This window comes from Capricornis sumatraensis, chromosome 2 (assembly GCF_032405125.1).
Source record: "Capricornis sumatraensis isolate serow.1 chromosome 2, serow.2, whole genome shotgun sequence".
In the NCBI taxonomy this organism is placed as follows: domain Eukaryota; kingdom Metazoa; phylum Chordata; class Mammalia; order Artiodactyla; family Bovidae; genus Capricornis; species Capricornis sumatraensis.
This window is the reverse complement of record NC_091070.1, coordinates 89,279,264-89,306,664: the sequence shown is the minus strand read 5'-3', so window position 1 is coordinate 89,306,664 and position 27,401 is coordinate 89,279,264. Positions and strand designations below refer to the sequence as shown.

The following is a 27,401-nucleotide window of genomic DNA, read 5'->3' as shown; positions in this document are numbered from 1 at the left end:
ACTAATTTGTACATAATACTGAAGGTCTCTTCCTTTAATTTTAAGCTTATTACACTTCAACGTATTAGTAAACTATAAACTATATGGCTTTCAATATCTTTTTAAAAGGAGTTTGAATCAGTTAATACGATATTGTTAATAAAGTTCAGGTATAAACACTTTCTCTGGGCCTAGGGAGATAATGGTATCTTTTTTGTTTTTAAACAGATGAAGAAAATTAAGATTAGTGGAGGAACCCACACTTAAACATTCAAGATTTGTACACCAAACTTACTCTTAAAAACGACCCCCCGCCCCCCAACAACTGCAAATTACAATGGAAAGAATAAAAAAGATCACACTGATATTTGACCTAAACCTGACATCCTATTACTTTTTATAGTCATATTTATGAAACACACTAAATATACAGAGAAATAGAACTGTTTAATAATTTTAAGTATTAAATTGGCTAGTTTGAGGGCTCCATTTTCTTTACCACTATCTGTAAACGGTTCTCTTGTAGTCATAAAAAGCCACATATTACTCTGCTAGCAAGTTTTTTATTAGCAGAATGATTTTATAATTACCTGAGTCATATTCATTTCTTCAGTGTTTACTAAACTGAAGACAGTTTCTTTTTTTTAACTGCACCTTTAATAACAATCTTAATTGATGCCCAATGATGATTTCCTGTTGTAATTTGTTAAAGCTTTAATTCCCACATAATATGAGAAAGAATTGTGTATAGCTAACAGAACTTTTGTTTTGAACACTTCTGACATCAACATCCCCTACATCAGACACTCTGAGCCTGGTATCCATAGATACCTATGGAGTCCATTGGGTGAGCTTGGGAAATAATACATCTCGCAAGTTTTAATATATGCAAAATTGTGTGTACATATGTGTAAGTTTTTCTGAGAAGAGTGTACAAACCTCAAAAGGAAATTATCATCTTACAAAAATCAAGAAAACCAAGTCACATTTAATAGCAAACATTACTTTTAATCATAATCTTAAAAAAAAGGTATGGATGTGCATGTACTGTATCAATCAACTATCATACAGCCTAATCATAGAAGGCAAAAAATAAATAAAGACTTTCTGGAAGGAGGGATATACAGATATAGACTCTCTCGCTCTCTCTCACACACACAGACACACACACACACACACACACACACATACACACACACATCTATGTTACATATAGTAAAATGGTCTTGAACACTGAGTGTAGGTACTGTTTTCAAGTTCAAAAATCTACGATCTAAATACAACTTCATCTTGGTTATTAGTTTATTATACTTACTAAAGAACCTAATAGACCATTGAAAATGTAGTCTTATAAAAGACAAGAATATTTGTAGGAGAACTAAATTAAACAGATTTTATTAAACTTTTTAGGATGAGGAAAACAAGTGATATAAAATAAGTCATAAGAAATGCTCCCTGGTACTACTATCTCAAACCATTTTCAAGGTTTTACAAAATACTCACACAGCAAATACAAAAAGCTTCAACATACTCTTCTGACTTCTGCTGCAATAAATGCAACATTAACAAACATACAAATTTCCTCTGTACTTCTTAAAAGCAGAATTACTGAATTACTAATTTTTACAATGTTATTCATACAACATTTTTATTCATATGCTATTAATGAGATCATTGCCAATACATACATTATTTTAACTTTTTAAAAATTAAGCCAATAGATGTCATGCAGCGATGAAAAACCTTACAGTAAATTACACAGGTTTGTAGTCCAATTTAGACTCTAGCTTCTTAGAATCAGCCACTTTTCTGACTGCTTTCATGAAGTCTTCCTGTACTACAAAATCATGATCGGCACGAATTGCAAACATACCTGTGGAGAAGAAAACAACACGACTGCTATATTTAATATGTGATTATTTATTATAAAATAATGAAGAAGGGTAAGTGAAATGGTTGAAGGTGGTCAAAAGGTACAAACTTCCACTTAAAAAAGTAAGTCCTGGGGATGTAATGTACAGCATGGTGACTATACTTATTAACACTGCATTTTATATTTGAAAGTTGCTAAGAGTAGATCACAAGAAAAATATTTTTCTATGTGTGATGATGGAATGTTAACTAGACTTTCTGTGGTAGTCACTTCATAATATATACAAATACTTAATCATTATGTTGCACACATGAGACTAAATGTCAATTTAGTTTATATATCAATTAAAACTATATCTCAATTAAAAAAACTGGAAAAGTAAATAATGTTATTCTATGGAATAAATGTGAAGGAACCCAGATGTACTACTTCTCAGCAAGCAGTTCCAATTTGTTAAAAACCACTATCATTGTTCAACTAATTTCCATAGCTATAGTGAGCATTATTTTCCAAACCAAAAATTAGGAAACAATGAAACAATTATCTGGATACTTAACTCCAGCTCACACAGTCCCTGTATCCAAAGGCATCTTGAAAAAACAAAAGTGAAAGTAAAAGAGAAGTCACTCAGTCGTGTCCTACTCTTTGCAACCCCATGGACTGTAGCCTACCAGGCTCCTCCATCCATGGGATTTTCCAGGCAAGAGAATGGAGTGGGATGCCATTTCCTTCTCCAGGGGATCTTCCCAACCCAGGGATCGAACCCAGGTCTCCTGCATTGCAGACAGATGCTTTACTGTCTGAGCCACCAGGGAAGCCAATGAACAAAACCCAACTATCAACAATACATAAACATTTTAGGCAGCTCTTTCCTAACTCTGCATGCAGCAATCCCCTGGAAGGAGGGAGCACATGTATGGTTTGCTGCTGCTGCTGCTAAGTCGAGTCAGTCGTGTCTGACTGTGTGACCCCATGGACTGCAGCCTACCAGGCTCCTCCGTCCATGGGATTTTCCAGGCAAGAGTACTGGAGTGGGTTGCCATTTGCCTTCTCCGATCTATGGTTTGGGAAAACACAAAACAACTCCAGTAATTTTGATACCTTTTCCTTGTTAATAATCAAAAACTTAGAGAATAAGAATTAAATAAAATCAACAGTGGGCTTTAACAAAAACCAATGGCATTATTCATGTAAGAAAATTTACCTTTTTCATGTACAAATTGGTAATATGACTTTCATATTCAAATAACACAATTCAATTTTTGCTTTCAATTTTTGACAAGTTACTTGTCAAATACTACTTGACAAGGAGGTAAAGGTTTGTAGGTGTTTTTAAAAAACATTGTGTCATAGATGTAGGTCCCAGAGTTTTAGACAAACCTAATTTCCTGATAAGTTAAAACTGGTAAAATAAAATAATCTACTAAATAAATGAATCCTACCACTATTTTCACTGAGGATCTGCTTATACTGAATTTTCACTAAGATTAAATGACTGGATTGCAATAGAAAATTTCAAGGGTTGCTTCCTGTCTTCAAGATTTCTATATAAGAAATCTTGGCAATAGTTATTCTGTGCTATCCTCAGAAATTAGGTAAATGGAAATGACTAGTTTTTTTAATAGTGAAGTTTTAAAACCTGTTTAGAAGGCTGTAATTTAATTAGGCAAGCTATTTTTCCAAACCTTGTGCATATTACTGTTTCCAAATAATTTTTAGTGAATGAATGAATCTGAGATACATTCTAATCCAAAAAAAAGATAATCTCAGGATTTGAATGGGAAAAGACAACTATAATTGAATTAAATATATTTTAACTCACAGAAAGCTATGTTAACAAAAAAAAAATTGAAGCTGAATAAAAAGAAAACCAAATTCAGTCTCCAGATGAGAAGCATAAAAAGCTTAAATTTTAATTCACACCAAGTTACAATTCTTTATTGGGAAATAGCTAAAAATAAACTTTAAAAAATGTGGGAAAAAGAATATAACTTAATGGTATCAGCTTTTAAGATTATGATACTGCTTTTGTTTGGATTTCAGTTTCACCAAAAAATCTTCTAATAAGTTGGTCCAATGTAGATTTTGAAAGGAGAATGTCATAATTTAAGTTGTGGGCTTCCCTGGTGGCTCAGTTGGTAAAGCATCTGCCTGCAATGTGGGAGACCCAGGTTCAATCCCTGGGTTGGGAAGATACCCTGGAGAAGGAAATGGTAACCCACTCCAGTACTCTTACCTGGAAAATTCCATGGACAGAGAAGGCTGGTAGGCTAGAATCCATGGGGTTCCAAAGAGTCCAACACGACTGAGCAACTTCATTTTGCTTTGCTTTTAGTGTATGTTACTGAGTTTACCTCAATATTTTTGCTTATTAGTAAGTCTTTGTGAGCATGATTTACTGTGACTTCTACTGAGAGTTTCTGGACCTGCAGATTTTGATCCAGATACTGACTCACAGTATACCCATGAATATACTCCTATGGAGAAGCATGTCTGAGCAGCCTCTTTAAACACTGGTGAATTTACGAGAAACGTTAAAAATAAGGCTAAAGGTAAAATGAAAACGAGGAAATCACATATTGTAATACTTTAAAACTGTTCATATGCAACCTATGAAAGTCTAAAATCTACTATAAATTTTTTTAATTTAAAAATTTTGTGTGGAGGACAAATCTAAGTGACTCTATAGGGTTTTAAAGCCACTTGTTAACCAGAAATAAAAATCATACAATTCACAGAGAAAATCATACTAAAAAACTACTACATTTCCACAAATTGCATGAACACAAAATTCATAAATCCATCTTTCAAATTGAACTACTGGCTGACTAGTGTCAGGAGGCCTGTCAACCATTTTGCAGCAGACGGAGTGACCCCCAGTGCTGGCTCGGCTGGGTTTCTAGCACAGGCGTGGCAGTTCGGTACGGTCTCAGACTTACTCCAGGGGGACAGCATGCTATCACATGCATGTTTTTCCAAACCCTACCCAGAGGCATCTGTAAATGCCAAGAAGTTAACTTTCCCAAGAAGATCTCGTCCCATGGAGGAATAGAGGATAAGAGCTGGTAAATAAATGCTCTGGTCTCCCATATTTCAGCCAGACAATCCTGGAAAGAATTCTGTATGTTTCTGTGAAGCTTCATCAGAATCAAACACCTCCTGCCTACAACAGTTACTTTAGCTATATATCCTTGTTAACAGCTTTCCCTCTTTGCATCTCACTTGCCCTGTTCTCTCCTACTTCTTGGACTCAATTTCCCAGAAAATAACAAGCACTCAAAACCCTGCAAAGTCCAGGCTCTGCATTTGGACAAACCCAAGCACATTTTTAGCAAATTAAACAAATCAAAATCAAGAGTAAAAACTGTACTTTAAAGCCTTACCTGCTTCAGTACAAACATTCCTTAGGTCTGCTCCATTAAAGCCATCTGAAAGCTTCACAATTGCTTCATAATCTGTTTTAGAAAAATACTAGAAATTAGTTGTAAAAAAAAGTAGTTACAGAAGACCTTTACTTGATTTATGACCATATAGAAAATTTAAGAGCTTGCTTTGAAATAAGTCAGCTAGGCATCATCTGTGTCAATATTCCACAATATCAACAACTAAAAGCAATACTTCTGTTAAGTAAACCAGCACCAAGCAGAAATAAACGTACTTCTAAAACTCTAAAACCAAGAAACAATCGAGATCTGAAAGCATCTTAACCTGTTTCTACACAGAGACACAATTAAACACATGTGAACTTCATGTATCTGTCATGTTATGACTCTAAAACTGTAACCAAGTTTATAAACTATAACCAAGTTTATAAATTACAAACCAAGTTTGTAATTTGAACAAATCTAGAACATTCAAAACCAACTGTAACCACAATGGAATTTAATCATTAAAACAAATAAAACTACACCAAAAATAAGTCATCAGACATCATTTTACCACACACAATTTTAAATGCTAGCGTAACTATTGGCTAGGTTTTCAGATTTCTGTGAAAGCTCCAAGTGGTGAGATCCATGATAACATGACCTTTCTGTCCACATGACAGACTTGAAGATCTGCTGTCAATTATAGACTTGATGAAGGATAGGAAGAAGAGAGGCAACAAAGGCTACTACAATGTGAAAATCTGTGATAAGATACCCTTGTCAGGCAATCTAGAATATGTGAATATCTATTTGAAATCACAGACAATTGATCAATTAGTCTTCACTTATCTCTCTCTCCTAGATCATTATCATCAGCAAAAAAAAAAAGTAAATCCCTCCATCTTAAAGAAAATTCCCCCAATTCCTAATCTCCATTTCTGCTGCACCTCCACATCTTCTCCCCTTTGCCAAAGAACTCCTAAAAGTGCCTAAACTCAATGCCTCATGTCCTCATCTCTCTGACATCCATCTGCATAAGGCTCTCACTCCTACCACTCCAAAGAAATTTCTTTTCATGAGATCACCAATGATCCTCACCTAGTAAATCCAATCTCAGAACTCTTCTTATCAGGCCCACTGTCAGCATTTAACAGGAAATTAGTCCCTCCTTAAAATAATTTCTTCATTTATTTCCAGGATACCACCAGCTCCTGGTTAATTCCTACCTCTGTGACTACCCTTTCTCAGTCTCCTTTGATGGTTTTTCCTCTCAACTTCTTAATGCTGGAATTAGCTCAGTTTTTAAAACCCTTTTCTAACCATGGTCACTTCCTTAGAACCATTTCTATGCTGACATTACCCATATTTCTGGCTCCAGCACAGACCTCTCCAATGAACTATTGATGCACCAAGAATCACTAATCAACATCTTCATTTGGCTATCTAACTGGCATCTCAAATTAAATACTGCCAGAATCAAATTCTTCATTCTCCCTCTAAAACTTAATCTTTCCCGTCTTACCTCAAATTTAATTGATGGCAATTCCATTTGTCCAGTTGCATGAGTCAAAAACCTATGTCATTCCTGGTTCTTCTCTTTAGCTCACACCCTACATCTGATTCATTAGCAAGTCCTATGACTTCTATCTTAAAAACAGGTCCAGAATCACATTAGTACAAAAGATGCTGCTACCTCCTTAGACCAAGCCACCACCATCTTCTGCCTGCATTACTGAAATAACCTCATCAATCCTCTTGTTTATATCCTTGTCCCTCTAGTTGCAGCCAGAATGATCTTAAGGTGAGTAAATTTTGAAAACTTTACAAATGATATAATGCCTGCAATTTAAAAAGCCAGAGGGAAGAGGTAGAAGAAATTACAGATGAAACAAGATTGGCCAAGAGTTAATTACTGAAGCTGGGGAATTAATACTTGATAAGATTATACTCATCTCTACTTTTATGTATTTCCAATTTTCTGCAATAGAAGGTTAAATAATAAAAAGGTCATATCATTCCTCTGCTCACAGTCCTCCAATGGCATGCATACCACTAAAAACAAAAGCCAAAGTTCCTACTCAGTGGCCTCAATAAGGTTTTACAAAACCTGATTCCCATTACTTCTATGATTTATTTCACTTGCTGCTGCTGCAAAGTCACTTCAGTTGTGTCCAACTCTTTGCAACCCTAAGGACTGTAGCCCCCCAGGCTCCTCTGTCCATGGGATTTCCCAGGCAAGAACACTAGAGTGCATTGCCATGTCCTCCTCCAGGGGAATCTCCCCAACCCAGGGATCAGACCCACCTCTACTGCATAGTAGGCAGATTCTTTACTGCTGAGCCACCAGGGAAGCCCACTTCACTTGCTACTGTCCCACTGACTCTGCCACAGACACTTTGATCTCAATGCTGGCCCTAGAATGTTCCAGGAATGCATCTACTTCAAGGTCTTCTTACTTGCTGATCCTTCTGCATGATCTTTCCCCAAATATTCTTCTAGGTCACTACTTAAAAATCACTTTGGTAAGGCCTTCCCTGTGCTTCCCCCTCCCTACCTCCATTCAAAACTGTATACATGTTCATACCTGCTCCTGGCATACCTATTCCCCTTTTCTTGTTTTATTTTTCTCCATAGTACTTATCATCATCCAGTAACTATGTATTAGGCAAGTCAAGATAGCAGAGTAGAAGGACATGCGCTCATCTTCTGCAAGAACTCCAAAATTACAACTCACTGCTGAATAACTGTTGACAGGAGAATGCTGGTTCCCACCAAAAAGACACCCCACACCCAAGGGCAAAGGAGAAGCCCCAGCAAGATGGTAGGAGAGGCAAAATCGCGTTTACAATCAAATTGCATACAACCAGAGACGCCTGGAGGGCTCAAACACACCTTGTGTGCACCAGGACCCAGAGACCCCACAGAGACTGAGCCAGAACAGTGTCTGTGTCTCTTGTGGAGGTACAGGTCAGCAGTGGCCTGCCAGAGACACGGGCTCTGAGTGCAGCAGATCTGAGTATGGCATAAGCATTCTTGGAGGAGGTCGCCATTAAACCCACCATAAAGCCACCAGAACTTAACACACTAGGGAAACAGACTCTTAGAGGGCACAAACAAAACCTTGTGTGCACCAGGACCCAAGAGAAAGGAGCAGTGACCCGACAAGAAACTGCTCCAGACCTGCCCATGAGTATGCAGAAGTCTCTCGCGGAAGCATGGGTCAGTGGTGGCCGCTGTGGGGTCAGGGACACTGGGTGCAGCAGTATGCGCAGGGGACCTTCTAAAGGAAGTCCCCACTACCTTCATCACCTCCACCATAGTTTGGTCTCAGGTCAAACAACAGGGAGGGTACACAGCCCATCAACCGAAAATTGGATTAAAGATTTACTGAGCATTGTCCCAGGGCTTGTCCCACCTATCAGAACAAGAACCAGTTTCCCCCTCAGTCAGTCTCTGCCATCAGGAAGTTTCCATAAGCCTTTTGCCCTTATCCAGCAGAGGGTAACAGAATGAAAACCACAATCACAGAAAACTAATCAAACTGATCTGGACCACAGCCTTGTCTAAATAAAAGAACTATGACCCTTGAGTGTAGGGCCACCTAAGATGGACGGGTCATGGGGGAGAGTTCTGACAAAAAGTGGTCCACTGGAGAAGGGAACCCTATGAACAGTATGAAAAGGCAAAAAGATAGGACACTGAAAGATGAACTCCCCAGGTCGGTAGGTGCTCAATATGCTACCGGAGATCACTGGAGAAATAACTCCAAAAAGAATGAAGAGATAGAGCCAAAGCAAAAACAACACACCCAGTTGTGGATGTGACTGGTGATGGAAGCCAAGTCCAAAGCTGTAAAGAGCAATACTGCATAGGAACCTGGAATGTTAGGTCTACGAATCAAGGCAAATTGGAAGTGGTCAAACAGGAGATGGCAAAAGTGAACATCAACGTTTTAGGAATCACTGATCTAAAATGGACTGGGGGTGAATTTAACTCAGATGACCATTGTATCTACTACTGTGGGCAGGAATCCCTGAGAAGAAATGGAGTAGCCATCACAGTCAACAAAACAGTGCAAAACGCAGTACTTGGGTGCAATCCCAAAGACGACAGAATGATCTCTGTTCATTTCCAAGGCAAACCATTCAATATCACAGTAATCCAAGTCTCTGCCCCGACCAATAAAGCTGAAGAAGTTGAAGCTGAATGGTTCCATGAAGACATACAAGACCTTCTAGAACTAACATCAAAAAAGATGTCCTTTTCATTATAGGTGACTGGAAAGCAAAAGTAGGAAGTCAAGAGATACCCAGAATAATAGGCAAATTTGGCCTTGGAGTACAAAATGAAGCAGGGCAAAGGCTAACAGAGTTTTGCCAAGAGAAAACCCTCTAAGAGAGGGTCTTAGAAAACCCTCTTCCAACAACACAAGAGACTTAACACAGGGACATCACCAGATGGTCAACACCAAAATCAAACTGATTATATTCTTTGCAGCGAAAGATGGAGAAGCTCTATACAGTCGGCAAAAACAAGACCGGGAGCTGACTGTGGCCCAGGTCATGAACTGCTTATTGCCAAATTCAGACTTAAACTGAAGAAAGTAGAGAAAAACACCAGGCCATTCAGGTATGACCTAAATCAAATCCCTTACAAATATACAGTGGAAGTGACAAATAGATTTAAAGGATTATATCTAATAAACAGAGTGACTGAAGAACTACGGACGGAGTTCAAGACATTGTACAGGAGGCAGTGATCATGACCATCCCCAAGAAAAAGAAATGCAAAAAGGCAAAATGGTTGTCTGAGGAGGCCTTACAAATAGCCGAGAAAAGAAGAAAAGCTAAAGGCAAAGGAGAAAAGGAAAGATACACCCATTTGAATGCAGAGTTCCAAAGAAAAGGAAGGAGAGATAAGAAAGCCTTCCTCAGCGATCAATGCAAAGAAACAGGGGAAAACAACAGAATCAGAAATACTAGAGATCTCTTCAAGAAAATCAGAGAAAATCAGGGAACATTTTCACGCAAAGATGAGCACAATAAAGGACAGAAATGGTATGGACCTAACAGAAGCAGAAGATACTATGAGGAGGAGGCAAGAATACACAGAAGAACCATACAAAAAAGATCTTCATGACCCAGATAGACACGATGGTGTGATCACTCACCTAAAGCCAGACACCCTAGAATGCAAAGTCAAGTGGGCCTTAGGAAGCATCATTGCGAACAAAGCGAGTGGAGGTGATGGAATTCCAGTTGAGCTATTTCAAATCCTAAAAGATGATGCTGTGAAAGTGCTGCACTCAATATGCCAGCAAATCTGGAAAACAATATGCCAGCAAATCTGGAAAACGCAGCAGTGGCCACAAGACTGGAAAAAGTCAGTTTTCATTCCAATCACAAAGAAAGGCAATGCCAAAGAATGTTCAAACTACCACACAATTGCACTCATCTCACATTCTAGTAAAGTAATGCTCAAAATCCTCCAAGCCAGGCTTCAACAGTACGTGACCCAAGAACTTCCAGATGTTCAAGCTGGATTTAGAAAAGACAAAGGAATCAGAGATCAAATTCCTAACATCTACTGGATCATCGAGAAAGCAAGAGAGTTCCAGAAAGACATCTACTTCTGCTTTATTGACTATGCCAAAGTCTTTGACTCTGTGGATCACAACAAACTGTAGCAAATTCTGAAAGAGATGGGAATACCAGACCACTGGACCTGCCTCTGGAGAATCTGTATGCAGGTCAAGAAGCAAAAGTTAAAACTGGACACAGAACAACAGACTGCTTCAAAATCAGGAAAGGAGTACGTCAAGGCTGTATACTGTCACCCTGCTTATTTAACTTTTATGCAGAGTGCATCATGTAAATACCGGGCCAGATGAAGCACAAGCTGGAATCAAGATTGCTAGGAGAAATGTCAATGACCTCAGATATGCAGATGGCGAAGAAAAACTAAAGAGCCTCTTGATGAAAGTGAAAGAAATTGGCTTAAAACTCAACATTCAGAAAACTAAAATTATGGCATCCAGTCCCATCACTTCATGGCAAATGGATGTGGGAACAATGGAAACCTTGAAAGACTATTTTTTGGGGCTCCAGAATCACTGCAGATGGTGACTGCAGCCATCAAATTAAGACACTTGCTCCTTGGAAGAAAAGCTGTGAACAACCTAAACAGCCTGTTAAAAAGCAGAGACATTACTTTACCAACAAAGGTCCGTCTGTTCAAAGCTATGATTTTTCTAATAGTCATGTATGGATGGATGTGAGAGTTGGACTATAAAGAAAGCTGAGTGCAAAAGAATTGATGTTTCTGAACTGTGGTGTTGGAGAAGACTCTTGAGAGTCTCTTGGACTGCAAGGAGATCCAACCAGTCCATCCTAAAAGAAATCAGTCCTGAATATTCATTGGAAGGACTGATGCTGAAGCTGAGACTCCAATACTTTGGCCACCTGATGAAGAACTGACTCATTGGAAAAGATCCTGATGCTGGCAAAGACTGAAGGAGGGAGGAGAAGGGGACAACAGAGGATGAGATGGTTAGATGGCTTCACTGACTTGATGGACATGAGTTTGAGTAAGCTCCAGGATAGACAGGGATAGACAGGGAAGCCTGGTGTGCTACAGTCCATTGGCTCGCAAAGAGTCAGACATGACTGAGCAACTGAACTGAACTGAATATACTAGACTGCTGACTCTGAAGAACATAAAGGGTATAGGCATCAGCTCTCTCCATAATCGAAAATCTGTGCATAACTTATAGTCAGCCTTCCATATCCATGATTCTGCATCTGTTTATTCAACCAAAGCCAGTCAGGTAGTACTACAGCATTTGCTAGAGAAAAAGATCCACATATAAGCCAATCCACACAGTTCAATCCCATGTTGCTCAAGAGTCAACTGAATATTTTACTCACTTCACCTGTCTCTCCTGACAAGTTACATGAAGGCACGAACTTGTCTGTTTTGTTCATTGCTATATCCTAGGCACTTAGAACAACTCAGCACAGAGCAGATGCTCAACAACTATTAGCTGAATTCAAGACCACCATGTTTCCTGAATCTAAAACTCAATTTGGTAGACTATCGGTAATATCCAGTAGTATTTTGCTTACACAGTTACCAAATGTGAATATATAAAAAATAAGCTATTTCCTTACCTATTTCACCATGCTTTGTAATGGGACCTGCATGGATTTTCAATATATCTAACCTTGCTTGTTCGTTCGGTAAATCAATATCTGAGAATAAGAAAATTATAAAAAATTATATTACAGTCAGGTTTTTTCTTTGTTAAATAGAGTAGGGGGTGAGGAGGAGGTTTGGGATACAGAAATAGACATAGACAAAGAGAAATGGACAGCAGGCAAAGAAATTTAACTCACGTATTTTTCTATCTAATCTGCCTGGACGAAGCAAAGCAGGATCCAGTGTATCTGGTCTGTTGGTAGCCATGATCATTTTAACTCTATGCAGAGTATCAAATCCATCCATTTGATTCAGTAGCTAAGAATGTATTTGTGAATATAAATCAAAGGTACATTTTATAAAATATCCCAACCATTAAAAAACTTCAGACACAACTTTTATATGCCTACAGCCATGAAATATATTGCTTACAGATAGATATATGAGGTACAGAATGATCATCTGATGGAATTTATTTTTCTTACATAAAGGGATATATTTTTCATGCTAAAAGGTCCAAGGTAGATTATTTAACTATATACCTTTCTACAGCTTTCAGACTAGGTCTAATAAATCTGAAGGCATCCATCTAATCAAAAATTATGAAACTAAACTATATGGATCTGACTTCCAATGTTCAAATTTTTTGATAGAATTAGTTTTAAAACAAAAATAATAACTAATGTTTCAAGTGCTTATGGTATGCCAGATATAAAATTTACATTAGCATAACTGGACACAATGATTTTCTACAAACCTGATAATAAATCCATTAAACATCTTTTCAAATAATTCTATTATACATAGAAATACTGAGACATACTTCCTTTAATTTCTAAAGTTTTCTTGAGTAAATGCTGGAAAATCTAACTGCATTCAATCACATCTTTAAAACAAAGCTAATCTAACAATATGTCTATTTCTTTATGTCAATATGTCTAACATTCCCAAAATGTTAGCTAATAACATATCAGCTACATGAATAAAACTAGCATGTGTTGCTTTAAAAATAATTCAATTTAAGGCTTCTAAAAGACTCAACTAATTTTGAAATACTGTGTATATTCTGAGCAGACCAGAAACATTTATAAAAAACAATTTTCCAATACCCCTACTGAGACAGAAACTGACAATGTATTACCAATGCTACCTATCTATTTATAGAAGTTGGAAAATGTGTTTAAAATCTTGCCATCACTTTCACAGAACTTAAGAGTGGGAAATAGCTTTAATATACATTTCAATACCCCAGCATCCATCTTCAATAATCAAAACAATTTTAGCTTTCTTTCATTGTCAACAATAGAGGAAAGTATTAGTAATTTTCAGAATAGCCTAATACATAATGACAACTCATTTACTGTTACCAGTTTTAATATATTTGTCACTTGTAAAATATCTGTAAAACTAATACAAGATCACATTCACAATGTAAGTACAATATACAATTTAAATATTTAAATAGCTAGTCTGCTCAAACAACAGAACAGTACAGCAGTAAATCAAATGAAAATTTTTGGATATCCCTATTGTTTTCTAGGACTTATTTTCTTACTAGAGACTGTGCCAGAGAAAAGTGCTCATTCCTGGCAATATTTTCAAATTTCATATGTAAGTGCATTCTTCATTTAAACCATTGTACATATTTTGACTTTCAAATACCCAATGTATACTTATTCATTTTATAAATACTGATTTTCTTCTAAACCACTTTCACCAAATATTACCTCCATTAAAGTTCTCTGAATCTCTCTATCGGCTGAAGTACCCTCAGAAAACCGACGACCGCCTAGAATAACGATATGGAAACTTATGTGTTACTCCTCCTCTTTAAGCATCATTTAAGAAAACAATACAAAAATGATAGTTCTAGGGTTTAAAGTATTAAGATGAAAATTAATTAACAAAAATTATACTGATAAAATTAGAATTGATTTTGGTATGTTTCTCATTTTCTCAATGTTGAAGTTTATTTATTAAGATTGGTTAAACTTAAAGAATTAAAAAATAATTCATCTTGCTACTTCACAGAAGTTGCAATTAGAGGTGAAAAGAGATGGAAAAGTTTCTTTTAGATTAAAAAGTTTTCCTAACTTTCAAGAAAAGTTTAAAATAAATTTTAAAAACTGTTGTTCTTACCAATAGCATCTATTTCATCCATAAAAATGATGCATGGCTGATGGTCCCTGGCATAGTTAAACATTTCTCTGATCAAACGAGCACTTTCACCAATGTACTTGTCTACTATAGAACTAGATACAACCTGATTAAAGGAAAAACATTAAGGTAAACATAAGACAATTCAAATTTCATTTCAACAACTACACAAAGAATCTTCCCTTTACCTTTAAAAAATTGCAATCCAGCTGGCTAGCCACAGCTCGTGCCAAGAGTGTTTTTCCTGTACCTGGGAATGAAAAAAGAAGTAATTTTTGAAAAGTAATATAAATTTGAGGGAAAATAAGATAAATTTTCAAAAGCTTTTAAGAATGTAATCCTTTGAATAGTAAATTTTGCAAAAGGAGGCCAAGTCCTGAACAGAGTTTCCATTTTATTCAAAATATCCTTTCTCATTTTATTTTAAGCCAACCAAATACATAACTCTAGAAATATACCAAACCCTACTTAGTAACAAACTATGATGGAAACTTGCATATTAAAATCCATTGGTGTATACTGCACACTGAGTGGATCTTTACTTAGGTATGATATTATAATATTAAGTATTGGCTATTTGAAAACTACTGATTCAGTGGATTATTAAAATCTTCCCAATACTGGCATTTTCCATTATACAATATTTAAAAAATCATATTTGCTAATACCATCACCAATCTCATCCTGTCCTGTATTAACACAGTGGAAAAGTTGTCAAGCTCATAGTACCAGATATAAAGTTTTCAAAAACAAATTTTCATGTGCAAAGTTCCAATTTTATCAACAGTTACAGATGGGGTCAGTTGTTTAATAGGATTGGCTAACTTCATTTTTTAAAAAAAAATATGTGCAAGGTTACCAGTAACCAGTCTGATAACTAATTGTAGATTTTTCTTTCAAGTAAAATGGCACTATGTGAAAAGCAGCGAATTCAGCAGGCAACTGAGTAACAGCACAAATGGTTTTCTTGGAGATATCTACCCTATTAAGAATGCAACAGAAATACTTTAAAGTATTTTCCATTTCCTCATAAAATACAAGACATTATTCAAGGATCAAAAGTTCATATTTTTACCAGTTTATCAAGGATATTTTAAAGTGAAACTGGCCTCTTTTCATACTGCACATGTTGAGTGGCCACAAAGACAATGACTATTGTAACATTTTGTGCCATTGACTTAATTAATTCATGCTACATCATGAGCACCCTTGCACCATCAACACAGATGTTAGCTGCCTTTTTCACGGTGTTGACATCTTAGTATTACAAGAGTAAGTTCTGACCTTGCAGATACCCTGAAAGTATCTCTGGGATACCCATGGGTCTGTGAACCACACGGGACAACTGGCTAGAATCACAACATGTTAAGATATATGCTTATGAAACATAAGACTAAGCAAGGCTAAGAAAATTATAGACACACATCTCCAGTTGCTTCCTTACTCTGAACAGAATGAAGGCTGAAATGGCGACATTAAATATTTATATCTTATTGTTTTATTCATTGATTCATACTGAGACAGACGTAGCTTAACACCAACCTGGTGGTCCATATAACAAACACCCTTTTGGAGGTATTATTCCCACACGCTGGAATAATTCAGGGTTTGTAAGAGGTAATTCTATTACCTAGAAAAGAAGTTGCAGGTTTCTTAAACAGTTAGTTAACATTTTAATGTACTTTCAAATATTTTAAGTACAATATGAGCTGTTAACGTACACACATAATTCATAATAGATCTAGAATTCGTGCTATGTAAAACCATTTATACTAGAGGTCTTTATCCGGCAGATGTAAGATATCTCTTAAATCTAAAGAGCTTAAAATATTTTAAAAATTAAAAAAGCATGTGGCAGAACTTCCCTGGTGGTCCAGTGCCTAAGACTCCACACTCCCAATGCAGAAGGCTGGGCTGGGGAACTAGATCTTGCATGCTACAATTTTAAGATGAGGACAGTCAAATAAATACATAAAAATACTCATTTTTTTAAACAAGCATGTGGTAATTTGTACTACTTATTTAACACACTTGTTAAAATAACCACACACTTGGCATAAGTGATGGTTACACAGGCATATAACCTGTCAAAACATACTTCAACTGTACATTTAAAAACTCGTACGTTTAAAATTTCACTGAATATAACCTATGCATCAACAAAAAAATTATACTAAAAGAAATCAGTTAAGCTAAAAAACCCAAAAAGATCCACACTATTTTGCATTTGAATACAACAAAAATAATTATAAAACTGTCACCGAAAGAAATGTTATTTAAAATTTTCTTAGGTTGGCATTTTGTCATAGTAGTCTTAATAAAACCATAAATTCTGCTCTTAATGTTCTAGTTCAGTTCAGTTGCTCAGTTGTGACCGACTTTTTGTGACCCCATGGACTGCTGCATGCTGGGCTTCCCTGTCCATCACCAACTCCTGGAGCTTGCTCAAACTCATATCCATCGCATTGTTGATGCCATCCAACCATCTCATGCTCTGTCGTCCCCTTCTCCTCCTGCCTTCAATCTTTCCCAGCATCAGGGTCTTTTCCAATGAGTCAGTTCTCCACATCAGGCGGCTGAAGTACTGGAGTTTCACCTTCAGCTTCAGTCCTTCCCATGAACACCCAGGACTGATTTCCTTTAGGATGGACTGGTTGGATCTCCTTGCAGTCCAAGGGACTCTCAAGAGTCTTCTCCACCACAGTTCAAAAACATCAATTCTTCGGCACTCAGCTTTCTTTACAGTCCACTTCTCACATCCATACATAACTACTGGAAAAACCATAGCTTTGAACAGACGGACCTTTGTTGGTAACGTCTCTGCTTTTTAACAGGCTGTTTAGGTAGGTCATACATAGCTTTTCTTTCAAGGAGCAAACATCTTTTAATTTCATGGCTGCGGTCACCATCTGCAGTGATTTTGGAGCCCCCCAAAATAAACTCTCTCACTGTTCCCACATCCATTTGCCATGAAGTGATGGGACCAGATGCCATAATCTTAGTTTTCTGAATGTTGAGTTTTAAGCCAACTTTTTCACTCTCCTCTTTCTCTTTCATCAAGAGGCTCTTTAGTTTTTCTTTGCTTTCTGCCATAAGGGTGGTGCCATCTGCATATCTAAGGTTATTGATATTTCTCCTAGCAATCTTGATTCCAGCTTGTGCTTCATCCAGCCCAGCATTTACATGATGTACCCTGCATATAAATTACATAAGCAGGGTCACAATATTCAACCTTGACGTCCTCCTTTCCTGATTTGGAAGCAGTCTGTCGTTCCATGTCCAGTTCTAACTGTTGCTTCTTGACCTGCATACAGATTTCTTAGGAGGCAGGTCAGGTGGTCTGGTATTCCCATCTCTTTCAGAATTTTCCAGTTTGTTGTGATCCACAGAGTCAAAGGCTTTGGCATAGTCAATAAAGCAGAAGTAGATGTCTTTCTGGAACTCTCTTGCTTTCTCGATGATCCAATGGATGTTAACAATTTGAACTCTGGTTCCTCTGCCTTTTCTAAATCCAGCTTGAACATCTGGAAGTTCTTGGGTCATGTACTGTTGAAGCCTGGCCTGGAAAATTTTTAGCATTATTTTGCTAGTGTGTGAGATGACTGCCAATTGTGCAGTAGTTTGAACATTCTCTGGCATTCCCTTTCTTTGGGATTGGAATGAAAACTGACCTTTTCCAGTCCTGTGGCCACTGCTGAGTTTTCCAGATTTGCTGGCATATTGAGTGCATCACTTTCACAGCATCATCTTTTAGGATTTGAAATAGCTCCACTGGAATTCCATCACCTCCACTAGCTTTGTTCATAGTGATGCTTCCTAAGGCCCACTTGACTTCGCATTCTAGGATGTCTGGCTCGAAGTGAGTGATCATCACACCATCGTGGTTATCTGGGTCATGAAGGTCTTTTCTGTACAGATCTTCTGTGTGTGTATTTTTGCCACCTCTTCCTAGTATCTTCTACTTCTGTTAGGTCCATACCATTTCTGTCCTTTATTGTGCTCATCTTTGCATGAAATGTTCCTTGGCATCTCTAATTTTCTTGAAGAGATCTCTAGTCTTTCCCATTCTATTGTTTTCCTCTATTTCTTTGCATTGATAAGGCTTTCCCTTATCCCTCCTTGCTATTGAGCCACAGTCAGCTCAATGCCCTAAGACTGATTCAAAGGAAGCAAAGTGAGGGACCAAAAAGGTGAGCATTTGACTGTCCAATTTAAACTCTTCAGTCCCAGTAACTTGTTCAGTTCAGTTCAGTTGCTCAGTCGTGTCCAGCTCTTTGCGACCCCACGGACTGCAGCATGCCAGCCCTCCCTGTCCATAACCAACTCATGGAGTTTACTCAAACTCATGCCCATTGAGTCGGTGATGCCATTCGACCATCTCATCCTCTGTCATTCCCTTCTCCTCCCGCCTTCAATCTTTCCCAGCATCAGGGTCTTTTCCAACGAGTTAGCTCGTCACATCAGGTAGCCGAAGTATTGGGAGTTTCAGCTTCAGTATCAGTCCTTCCAATGAACATTCAGGACTGATTTCCTTTAGGATGGACTGGTTGGATCTCCTTGATGTCCAAGGGACTCTCAACAGTCTTCTCCAACACCACAGTTCAAAAGCATCAATTCTTTGGCTTTCAGCTTTCCTTATAGTCCAACTCTCACATCCATACATGACTACTGGAAAAACCATAGCCTTGACTAGATGGACCTTTGTTGGCAAAGTAATGTCTCTGTTTTTTAATAGGCTGTCTAGGTTGGTCATAACTTTTCTTCCAAAGAGCAAGCGTCTCTTCATTTCATGGCTGCAATCACCATTTGCAGTGATTTTGGAGCCCCAAAATATGAAGTCTGCCACTGTTTACCAGTAACTTGAAAGAGAAACTTTTATTGAATAGTTTTGCACATAAGGTATGATTAAGACATACCAAAACTGTGGGCAATTAATATTCTCAACTGTCTCCAGATGGAAAAGGGGACTGCATGTTCATGGTGTGCATGTGTTTAATTAATATTCTCAACTGTCTGCAGATGTCCTTGGTGTGTGTGTGTGTAATTAATATTCTCAACTGTCTGCAGATGGAAAAGGGATTGCATGTCTGTAGTGTATGTGTGTGAGAGGGAGAAAAAGAGAGAGAGATTCTGCTCCTATGGCTGATGCAGCAAACCACTGTAAAAGATTTCACTGTTTCATGAAGCCCCAGTTCTCTCTCTGCCCTTTCATTAACTACTAAGTGAAAATAACATGCTTTTATCTCTGCTTAAGCCAGTGCTTCCTCAAGATGGTTTTAAAAAAGTTAAAAAGCTTGGTTTCATAATCATCTGGAATGCGTGCTTATTTTTGCTTTTTAGGCCACACCATGAGGCATACAGGATTTTAGTTTCCCAACCAGGGCTGGAACCCAGGGTCCCAGCACTGGGAGTACAGAGTCGTAACCATTGGACATTAACGCAACTCCCCCAGAATGCTTGTTTAAATGTTAATTCCTGTTGATTCTACCCCTAATCCATTACATCAAAACCATGCAGACAGCTTAAGAATCTGTACCTTTAATAAGAGTTCCAGAAAATTTAAAGTGCTGAAATCAGATAATGCAAGCCCTTTTCTAATTAACCAAATTCATTCCTGAGTATCTCCATCCTAAATTAGGATGAAATCAATAGGACAATGTAATCTGCTTAAAAGAGAATTGTTAAGAAGCTATCTGTGCTGTGAAGCAAGGCAATCCTGATTTGATTGTTCACCTAAGAACTTAATTGTTTCTGTTGTCCAGTCGCTAAGCTGTGCCCCACTCTTTGTGACCCCATGGAATGCAGCACACCATTTAAGCCACCCAAAGCCAGTATTTTTCTTAAATGACAGTAAACAGCTTTAACAAAATAAAATATGTAAGACACAGATAACTTACTCTATTATAAGGGTAATAGCATAACGAGGTTATGGGAAAACACTACATCACACACACTATCCAAATGTGCTCCAACCCAAGTAAATTACAAAATAATCAAACCAACAGATGGCACGAGCATTGGATTATATCCATTATTCAATGTATCAGTATATGTCAATTATTCTTAGTTGTTTTCCCCTTCTTCGTCATAAAAAAAGAGTAAGATTTTTCTAACACCAAATTTGGCCACCTCATGCGAAGAGTTGACTCGTTGGAAAAGACTCTGATGGTGGGAGGGATTGGGGGCAGGAGGAGAAGGGGACGACAGAGGATGAGATGGCTGGATGGCATCACTGAGTCAATGGACGTGAGTAAGTGAACTCCATGAGTTGGTGATGGACAAGGAAGCCTGGCGTGCTGCGATTCATGGGGTCGCAAAGAGTCGGACACGACTGAGTGACTGAACTGAACTGAACACCAGATTATCTCCAAATTACAAAAACCTGTCATTTTTATAGCTAGAGCTTCAGAGCTATTTTTCTCTCAGCAAAAATACTATTTATATAATATTCAGTCAACATTATTTGGACAAAGTAATTTTACATCCTCTCTCTTCCTTCAGGCATTTCTTTTTCATGGTTACTTATTTTTGATACAAATGTACATGACACATCTTAACAGACAGCCCACCTACCACCACACAGGTAGAGCGTGGCCCCTAGGACAGAGGTGGGGCAGGGAGAGGAGCTGGTAGCGCTGCCATCTGCCTCTCAGCCTCCCCAGACTGCAGCCCAGGCTCCAGAGACCCAGACACCACAGGCGCTGGCCTTTAGGCACTTTAAAACCAGTACCATTTCTTGGTAACTTCAGAGAACAAAGCATACACTACCAACCTCTCTTAATTCACGAATCTGTTCTGATAGCCCTCCAATCTCAGAATAAGAAACATTCCCAGGGTCCTCATGAGACATGTTGTAAACCAATGGATCCACTTCTCTTGGCAAATATCTGTAATGATAAAGTGTACTTTTCTTTTAAAAGATGTCTTTTGTCTCAGCCTACAAAGAGTATAAATGACTGCTTATACAAGAACCTGTAGGAGATCTTATAAAATCATGTTTAAGTTAATCTGAAATTAGTAAAAGCAGAAAAGTGGCAAAATATTCAGTGATCTCAGGAAGCACTGATTTTGGATAAAATATTCCCTTCATGACAATAAAAGGTTAACTAAATAGTATAAGACACCTACCTCATGATAGTTAGTGTAGTCATATCCAAAGCAACTCTTGTTCCTGGCTTCAGCTTACTTTTGTCAAGCTAATTTTATAAAACAGAAAGTGTTACATAAACACTTGAAAGGGGGTATAACAGTATAACAAGAGCATAGTTAGAAGCCAAATAATCATTTTTATCCTTTAGAGAGAACACCAATATTAGATTATAAACAACATGCAGAGCTGCCTCTTAAAAAAGTGCCCTTTTGTGCAATCTCACTGTGAAACGTGAAACCCCTATACACAAAATTTGAGGAGGCAATGACTGTTTTTGAAGCAGGAACTGACTGCAGTATTTTACTTTCAAAGGCTCACTATTTAATAGTTTTGCTCATCATTTTGATTTAGGCACTGTAGTACAGTGACTTTGGAAACTGGTAGCAAAGTATACATACAGAAATCCCTTAGTGAACATTTGTGAAGAAAGGAAAGCATCTTACAAGTATGCCCATTAAATTTATTTTAAAAACTATGGTTTTGAGAAGAATATACTCCATGATCACAGTAGATAGGGGAGAAATGCACTGTTTCCCTCTAGAGATTTTTTTTTAATTCTAAAGAATTAAAAACATCCCAGCAACCTTCATTCATTCCTTTGCTACCTGTCAGACACTATGGTAAACATATTTCATGTTAAGTTGAATCATACTAAATAATTTATTGGCATATTTAGACAGTGTAACTTATTTGGGTAGAACTGGATAGAATCTATCCAAAGAGATTCAATCACGCTCAGGCTGTTTCTCAAAAAAAAGTTACTTTTCAATAGTTTAGAAAACTGCTTGTTAATACAACTTCAGAATCACACAAATTACTGAACACTTTTCACAGAATTTTGCAAAGAGTGCTTGGTTTAGGATTTAGTGCCAGTTAAAATGAAGTGGGAAGCCTCCCTGGTGGTTCAGTGGTAAAGAATCTGCCTGCCAATGCAGGAGACAAATGCAGGAGACATGGATTCAATGCCTGGGTCAGAAGATCCCCTGGAGGAGGAAATGGCACCTCACTCCAGTGTTCTCGCCTAGAAATTTTCATGGGCAGAGGAGCCTGGAGGGCAACAGTCCACGAAGTAGCGAAGAGTTGGACAGGATAGAGCAACCTGAAGTGGAAGCAAGCTAAAAACTAGGTTTAATATAATGGATTAAACTAAAAATATTTCCCAGATACAGTAGTTCCCCCTCCCTTATTTATAAATGGAAACTTTATCATAATAAGTATGTATGTGTAGGAAAAAACACAGCACATATAGGTTTGGTGTATGCCTAGGTTTCAGGCATCCACTGGGAGTCTCGGAACATATCCCCCACGGATGAAGGACTACTGTACTTGAAACAAGAGCTTAAACAGAGATCAACAAGAAGTTATTTCATTTATATCTACAGGCGATATATACTCCGGCCTTTCTAATATTTTTCAGCTTTCAAATGCTCTATTGCCCTCATACAGTCATATCTTTAAATGCCAACTTTTGGCATCCAAAGGGTCCTAAAAGGGACATAAATATCCTTTATAGGATTAGGCATCTAAAATTTTGATTTAGAAAATATCATCCCACTTATATGTAAGTAAAATCTTAAGACTGAACTTAGTCCCTGGGTAAAATTCCATTCTATAGCCATGTTGGATCAATGTTTTAAAACCTGAACCTGATATAACAAATACTCAGAGAGAACTCTTCCAATGAGTTTTTTTAAATCTGCTAAAGGCATTTCCTAAAGAACAGAGCAGTACATAAATTGGCTTCAGTGGTTACTAAATAATTCAAATCTGTTTGTCAGTTTTTGACTGCAAAATAAAACTTGGGAGTTATATCAATTTGCTTATTCTAATCTAAACCAATTCATACAAAATCAATTTAACCTACAGGAAAGTTGATAAGTAATATTTCTGAATGTTTAAAGTGCAATTTATAAGGTTTAATCTTTTAAGTCTTCTTCAAAAAGAGACATTAAAATAAAATAACCTGAGTTATTTTTCAGTTCTAAGATTCTCTGATTTCTCTGTGTGTAAAGTTGACTGAGCTAATGCTATCAAGCAGAAAAATAGACTACCAGGAGGGCTCAGCTGGTAAGAATCCGCTTGCAATGTGGAAGACCTGGGTTCAATCCCTGGGTTGGGAAGATCCCCTGGAGAAAGGAAAGGCTACCCACTCCAGTATTCTGACCTGGAGAATTCCATAGCCAGTATAGTCCATGGGGTTGCAAACAGTCAGACACGACTGAGCTTTCATCAGGAGTCAAATCCATGGTTTGAGTTTAGGCTTTATTAATAATTAGCTGTATCTGAACAAGTCACCTTTGGGACCTGGAAAAGTAAATAACTTACTTGAAAGCACTTTTGTCAATTATAAAGCACTATACAAATACAAAATGTTACCTGTCGACGACAACCCACAACATATCTCGGTCCATTTGTAGCTTTAACAATGACTAAAGGGGAAAAAAGAAATGAAAAAACAAATTGAAACATAGAAAGTAAAAACTAAATATATCCACATTGATGGCAGGTTGCATTTTATTTTGTTCTCCAAAAGACAAGAGTTGAAAGAAAACTCAGTCTATGCAAGAATATCATCTATCTTCATTATACTCATTTAAGCAATAAGCATTCAAAGCTGGTGACAGAAAGGAGGTAACCCTGCTCTTTTTCTCTCTACTAACAATCTAATACACTTACATTTTTCTTCAGTTAACTGCTTAAGTACTTCACCCACAATCTAATAAAGAAAAAAGAGAGCATTATTTTTTGCCAAGAGCTTAAAAAAATAAATCACCATCACCCTCTACATCCCAAACTCCATTACCTACCTGCCCAACACTTTGTAGAGCCTTCAGATCATTTTCAGATTTTTCATACTGCTTGGTAAGTTCTTTTAATTGTTCCCTTACTGAAATAATATAATTTGAACATTTTGAATTAAGTAATCTTCGCGAGTTTAAGGCACCAAATCTTAACTTTTGTCTGTTTCACTTTACATATATTTTATATCCACTGTATCAGACCACACAAAAGTAACAATGCTGTTTGTAGATGACATGTTTCAAAACGAAATATTACAGAGAAAGCATGTATTTTTATTTTCTTGATGGGCGATACTTACTTCTTTGAGCACATTTTAGGTAACATTCTTAACAGATATTGACCTGACATTTCCAGATCTGAGATTACAAATCCAAATAATAAGAGTTAGACCCTCCTCACTTCATCTATCTACATGCACTGTTACCCTCTGGCTTTTTAACCTAAATAAAGCTCCACAGAATTATGGTTAAGGTTTTCATTCATTACGTCGGTGACGGTGCATTAAGAAAAAAATACAAAACTCTTTTCAGGAGGTAAGGGAAACTTGTGTAATTAATGCAGTACAATTCAAACCACGAGTAAAGATGAAAAGGGCTATTACTGACCGATACGCCTTATCCCTTAAACCCCATGTTCGGCTTTCTTCTCCACTAACAAGCCAACCCCCCTAGAATCTCATCTCGTGCTTGAGCTTCTTTGACTCATGTCTTTTCCCCGCTCCGGGTCCCCGGGCTCCACCAACACTGCACTCCTTGCACCTCAATCTGGGAAACATCTGTGACTAACTTCTTCCTCACTCTTTGTCGGGTCATTTCCCACTTTCATCTCAGAACTGGGGATGTTCTGTCTGTCACCTGGACCAGACTAGATCACTTCCACGCCCGAAAAGGCTCGACTTCCCAAATACTGGGCGGAATGACAAAGCGCCTTGTCCCTGGACTGAGGCCTTCTCATCCCCGGGACTCGGTTGCCGAACTCGGCAAAAGGCCTCCACTTCGGCAGAGACAGAAGCGGGTCCAGGTACGAGATTACGTGGAAAGAAAGGTGCACTCACACTCCTTGAGACGGCCGTCAATCTCTTTGTGCTCCAGCAGTTTCTTGCGGTAGTCCTGAAGCGCCTTATCTCTAGGGTCCGCCATGATGAGAAGCCGTCGCTCATAGGGGATGCCGGGAATGGCCATGGCCGCCGGGGCGGGGGACGGGGCGGGGCGAGGGAGAAGAGCCTCCCTAGAAGGGCAGGTTCGCAGGTGACCCCGCCCCTTCCGGTTGGCTCCGCCTCTGCACTGCCCTTCTCCAACTTCTGCGTCTAGGGCGCCGGAGCCCGTGGAAGGAGACCTCCACCTACACCGTCCCCTGCTGGTCTGCCTGGGTAAAGCAGGGCGCTATCCCCTGAGAAGCATTGGTGTTTTTAAGTCACGCTGTCCTGGAACCACTAAAGACTGTAATAAACTAATATGAGAGTAAAATAGAGAATATACATATTTCTTTAAGTAGCGCTGATGGCTTATCCATGTATACCTGTTGGTATGACACAATACTATCTAGGATCTCCAGGTACAGAAGGAGTAAGCTATTGATTCATTTCTTCACTCAGTGAATGAGGTACTAAAGATTTGATCTGGCGGTAAAAAAAAAAAAAAAAGATTTCAAATTGTAATAAATGCTGTTCAGTTCAGTTCAGTCGCTCAGTCGTGTCTGACTCTTTGCGACCCCAGGAACCGCAGCACACCAGGCCACCCTGTCCATCACCAACTCCCGGAGTCCACCCAAACCCATGTCCATTGAGTTGGTGATGCCATCCAACCATCTCATCCTCTGTCGTCCCCTTCTCTTCCTGCCCTCAATCTTTCCCAGCATCAGGGTCTTTTCCAATAAGTAAGCTCTTCACATCAGGTAGCCAAAGAATTGGAGTTTCAGCTTCAACATCAGTCCTTCCAATGAACATTCAGGACTGATTTCCTTTAGGATGGACTGGTTGGATCTCCTTGAAGTCCAAGGGACTCTCAAGAGTCTTCTCCAACACCACAGTTCAAAAGCATCAATTCTTCGGCGCTCAGCTTTCTTCACAGTCCAACTCTCACATCCATACATGACTACTGGAAAAACCATAGCCTTGACTAGATGGACCTTTGTTGGCAAAGTAATGTCTCTGCTTTTCAATATGCTATCTAGGTTGGTCATAACTTTCCTTCCAAGGAGTAAGCGTCTTTTAATTTCGTGGCTGCAATCACCATCTGCAGCGATTTTGGAGCCCAGAAAAATAAAGTCAGCCATTCTTTCCACTGTTTCCCCATCTATTTGCCATGAAGTGATGGGACCAGATGCCATAATCTTAGTTTTCTGAATGTTGAGCTTTCAGCCAACTTTTTCACTCTCCTCTTTCACTTTCATCAAGAGGCCCTTTAGTTCTTCTTCACTTTCTGCCATAAGGGTAGTGTCATCTGCATATTTGAGGTTATTGATATTTCTCCCAGCAATCTTGATTCCAGCTTGTGCTTCCTCCAGCCCAGTGTTTCTCATGATGTACTCTGCATAGACGTTAAATAAGCAGGGTGACAATATACACCCTTGACGTACTCCTTTTCCCATTTGGAACCAGTCTGTTGTTCCATGTCAAGTTCTAACTGTTGCTTCCTGTCCTGCATACAGATTTCTCAAGAGGCAGGTCAGGTGGTCTGATATTCCCATCTCTTTCAGAATTTTTCACAGTTTATTGTGATCCACCCAGTCAAAGGCTTTGGCATAGCCCATAAATGCTGTGAAAGTGAAATGAAAGTGAAGTCGCTCAGTCGTGTCCAACTCTTTGCGACCCCATGGACTGTAGCCTATCAGGCTCCTCCGTCCATGGGATTTTCCAGGCAAGAGTGCTGGAGTG

At 38.3% G+C, this 27,401-nt stretch overlaps 1 protein-coding gene across 2 annotated transcripts; it reads right to left on the bottom strand.

Annotated features, from left to right (window-relative positions):
• Positions 1–1,101: 1,101 nt before the first annotated feature.
• PSMC6 (proteasome 26S subunit, ATPase 6) lies at positions 1,102–25,707 on the bottom strand. Of its 2 annotated transcripts, XM_068963579.1 has the most exons (14): positions 25,581–25,707; positions 24,532–24,611; positions 24,401–24,440; positions 24,101–24,153; positions 21,703–21,770; positions 21,347–21,461; positions 16,117–16,204; positions 14,763–14,824; positions 14,557–14,680; positions 14,145–14,206; positions 12,615–12,735; positions 12,390–12,470; positions 5,236–5,307; positions 1,102–1,852 (listed from the first exon to the last, which is right to left on the bottom strand). In XM_068963579.1, exons 1-14 carry the CDS (start codon positions 25,705–25,707, stop codon positions 1,734–1,736), a joined length of 1,212 nt encoding a protein of 403 aa, XP_068819680.1. In that variant the 3' UTR covers positions 1,102–1,733. The 2 variants fall into 2 exon arrangements, with proteins under 2 accessions (XP_068819680.1, XP_068819681.1); XM_068963580.1 differs by lacking the exons at positions 24,101–24,153; positions 24,401–24,440; positions 24,532–24,611; positions 25,581–25,707 and adding an exon at positions 23,889–24,047.
• Between the last annotated feature and the right edge of the window lie 1,694 nt (positions 25,708–27,401).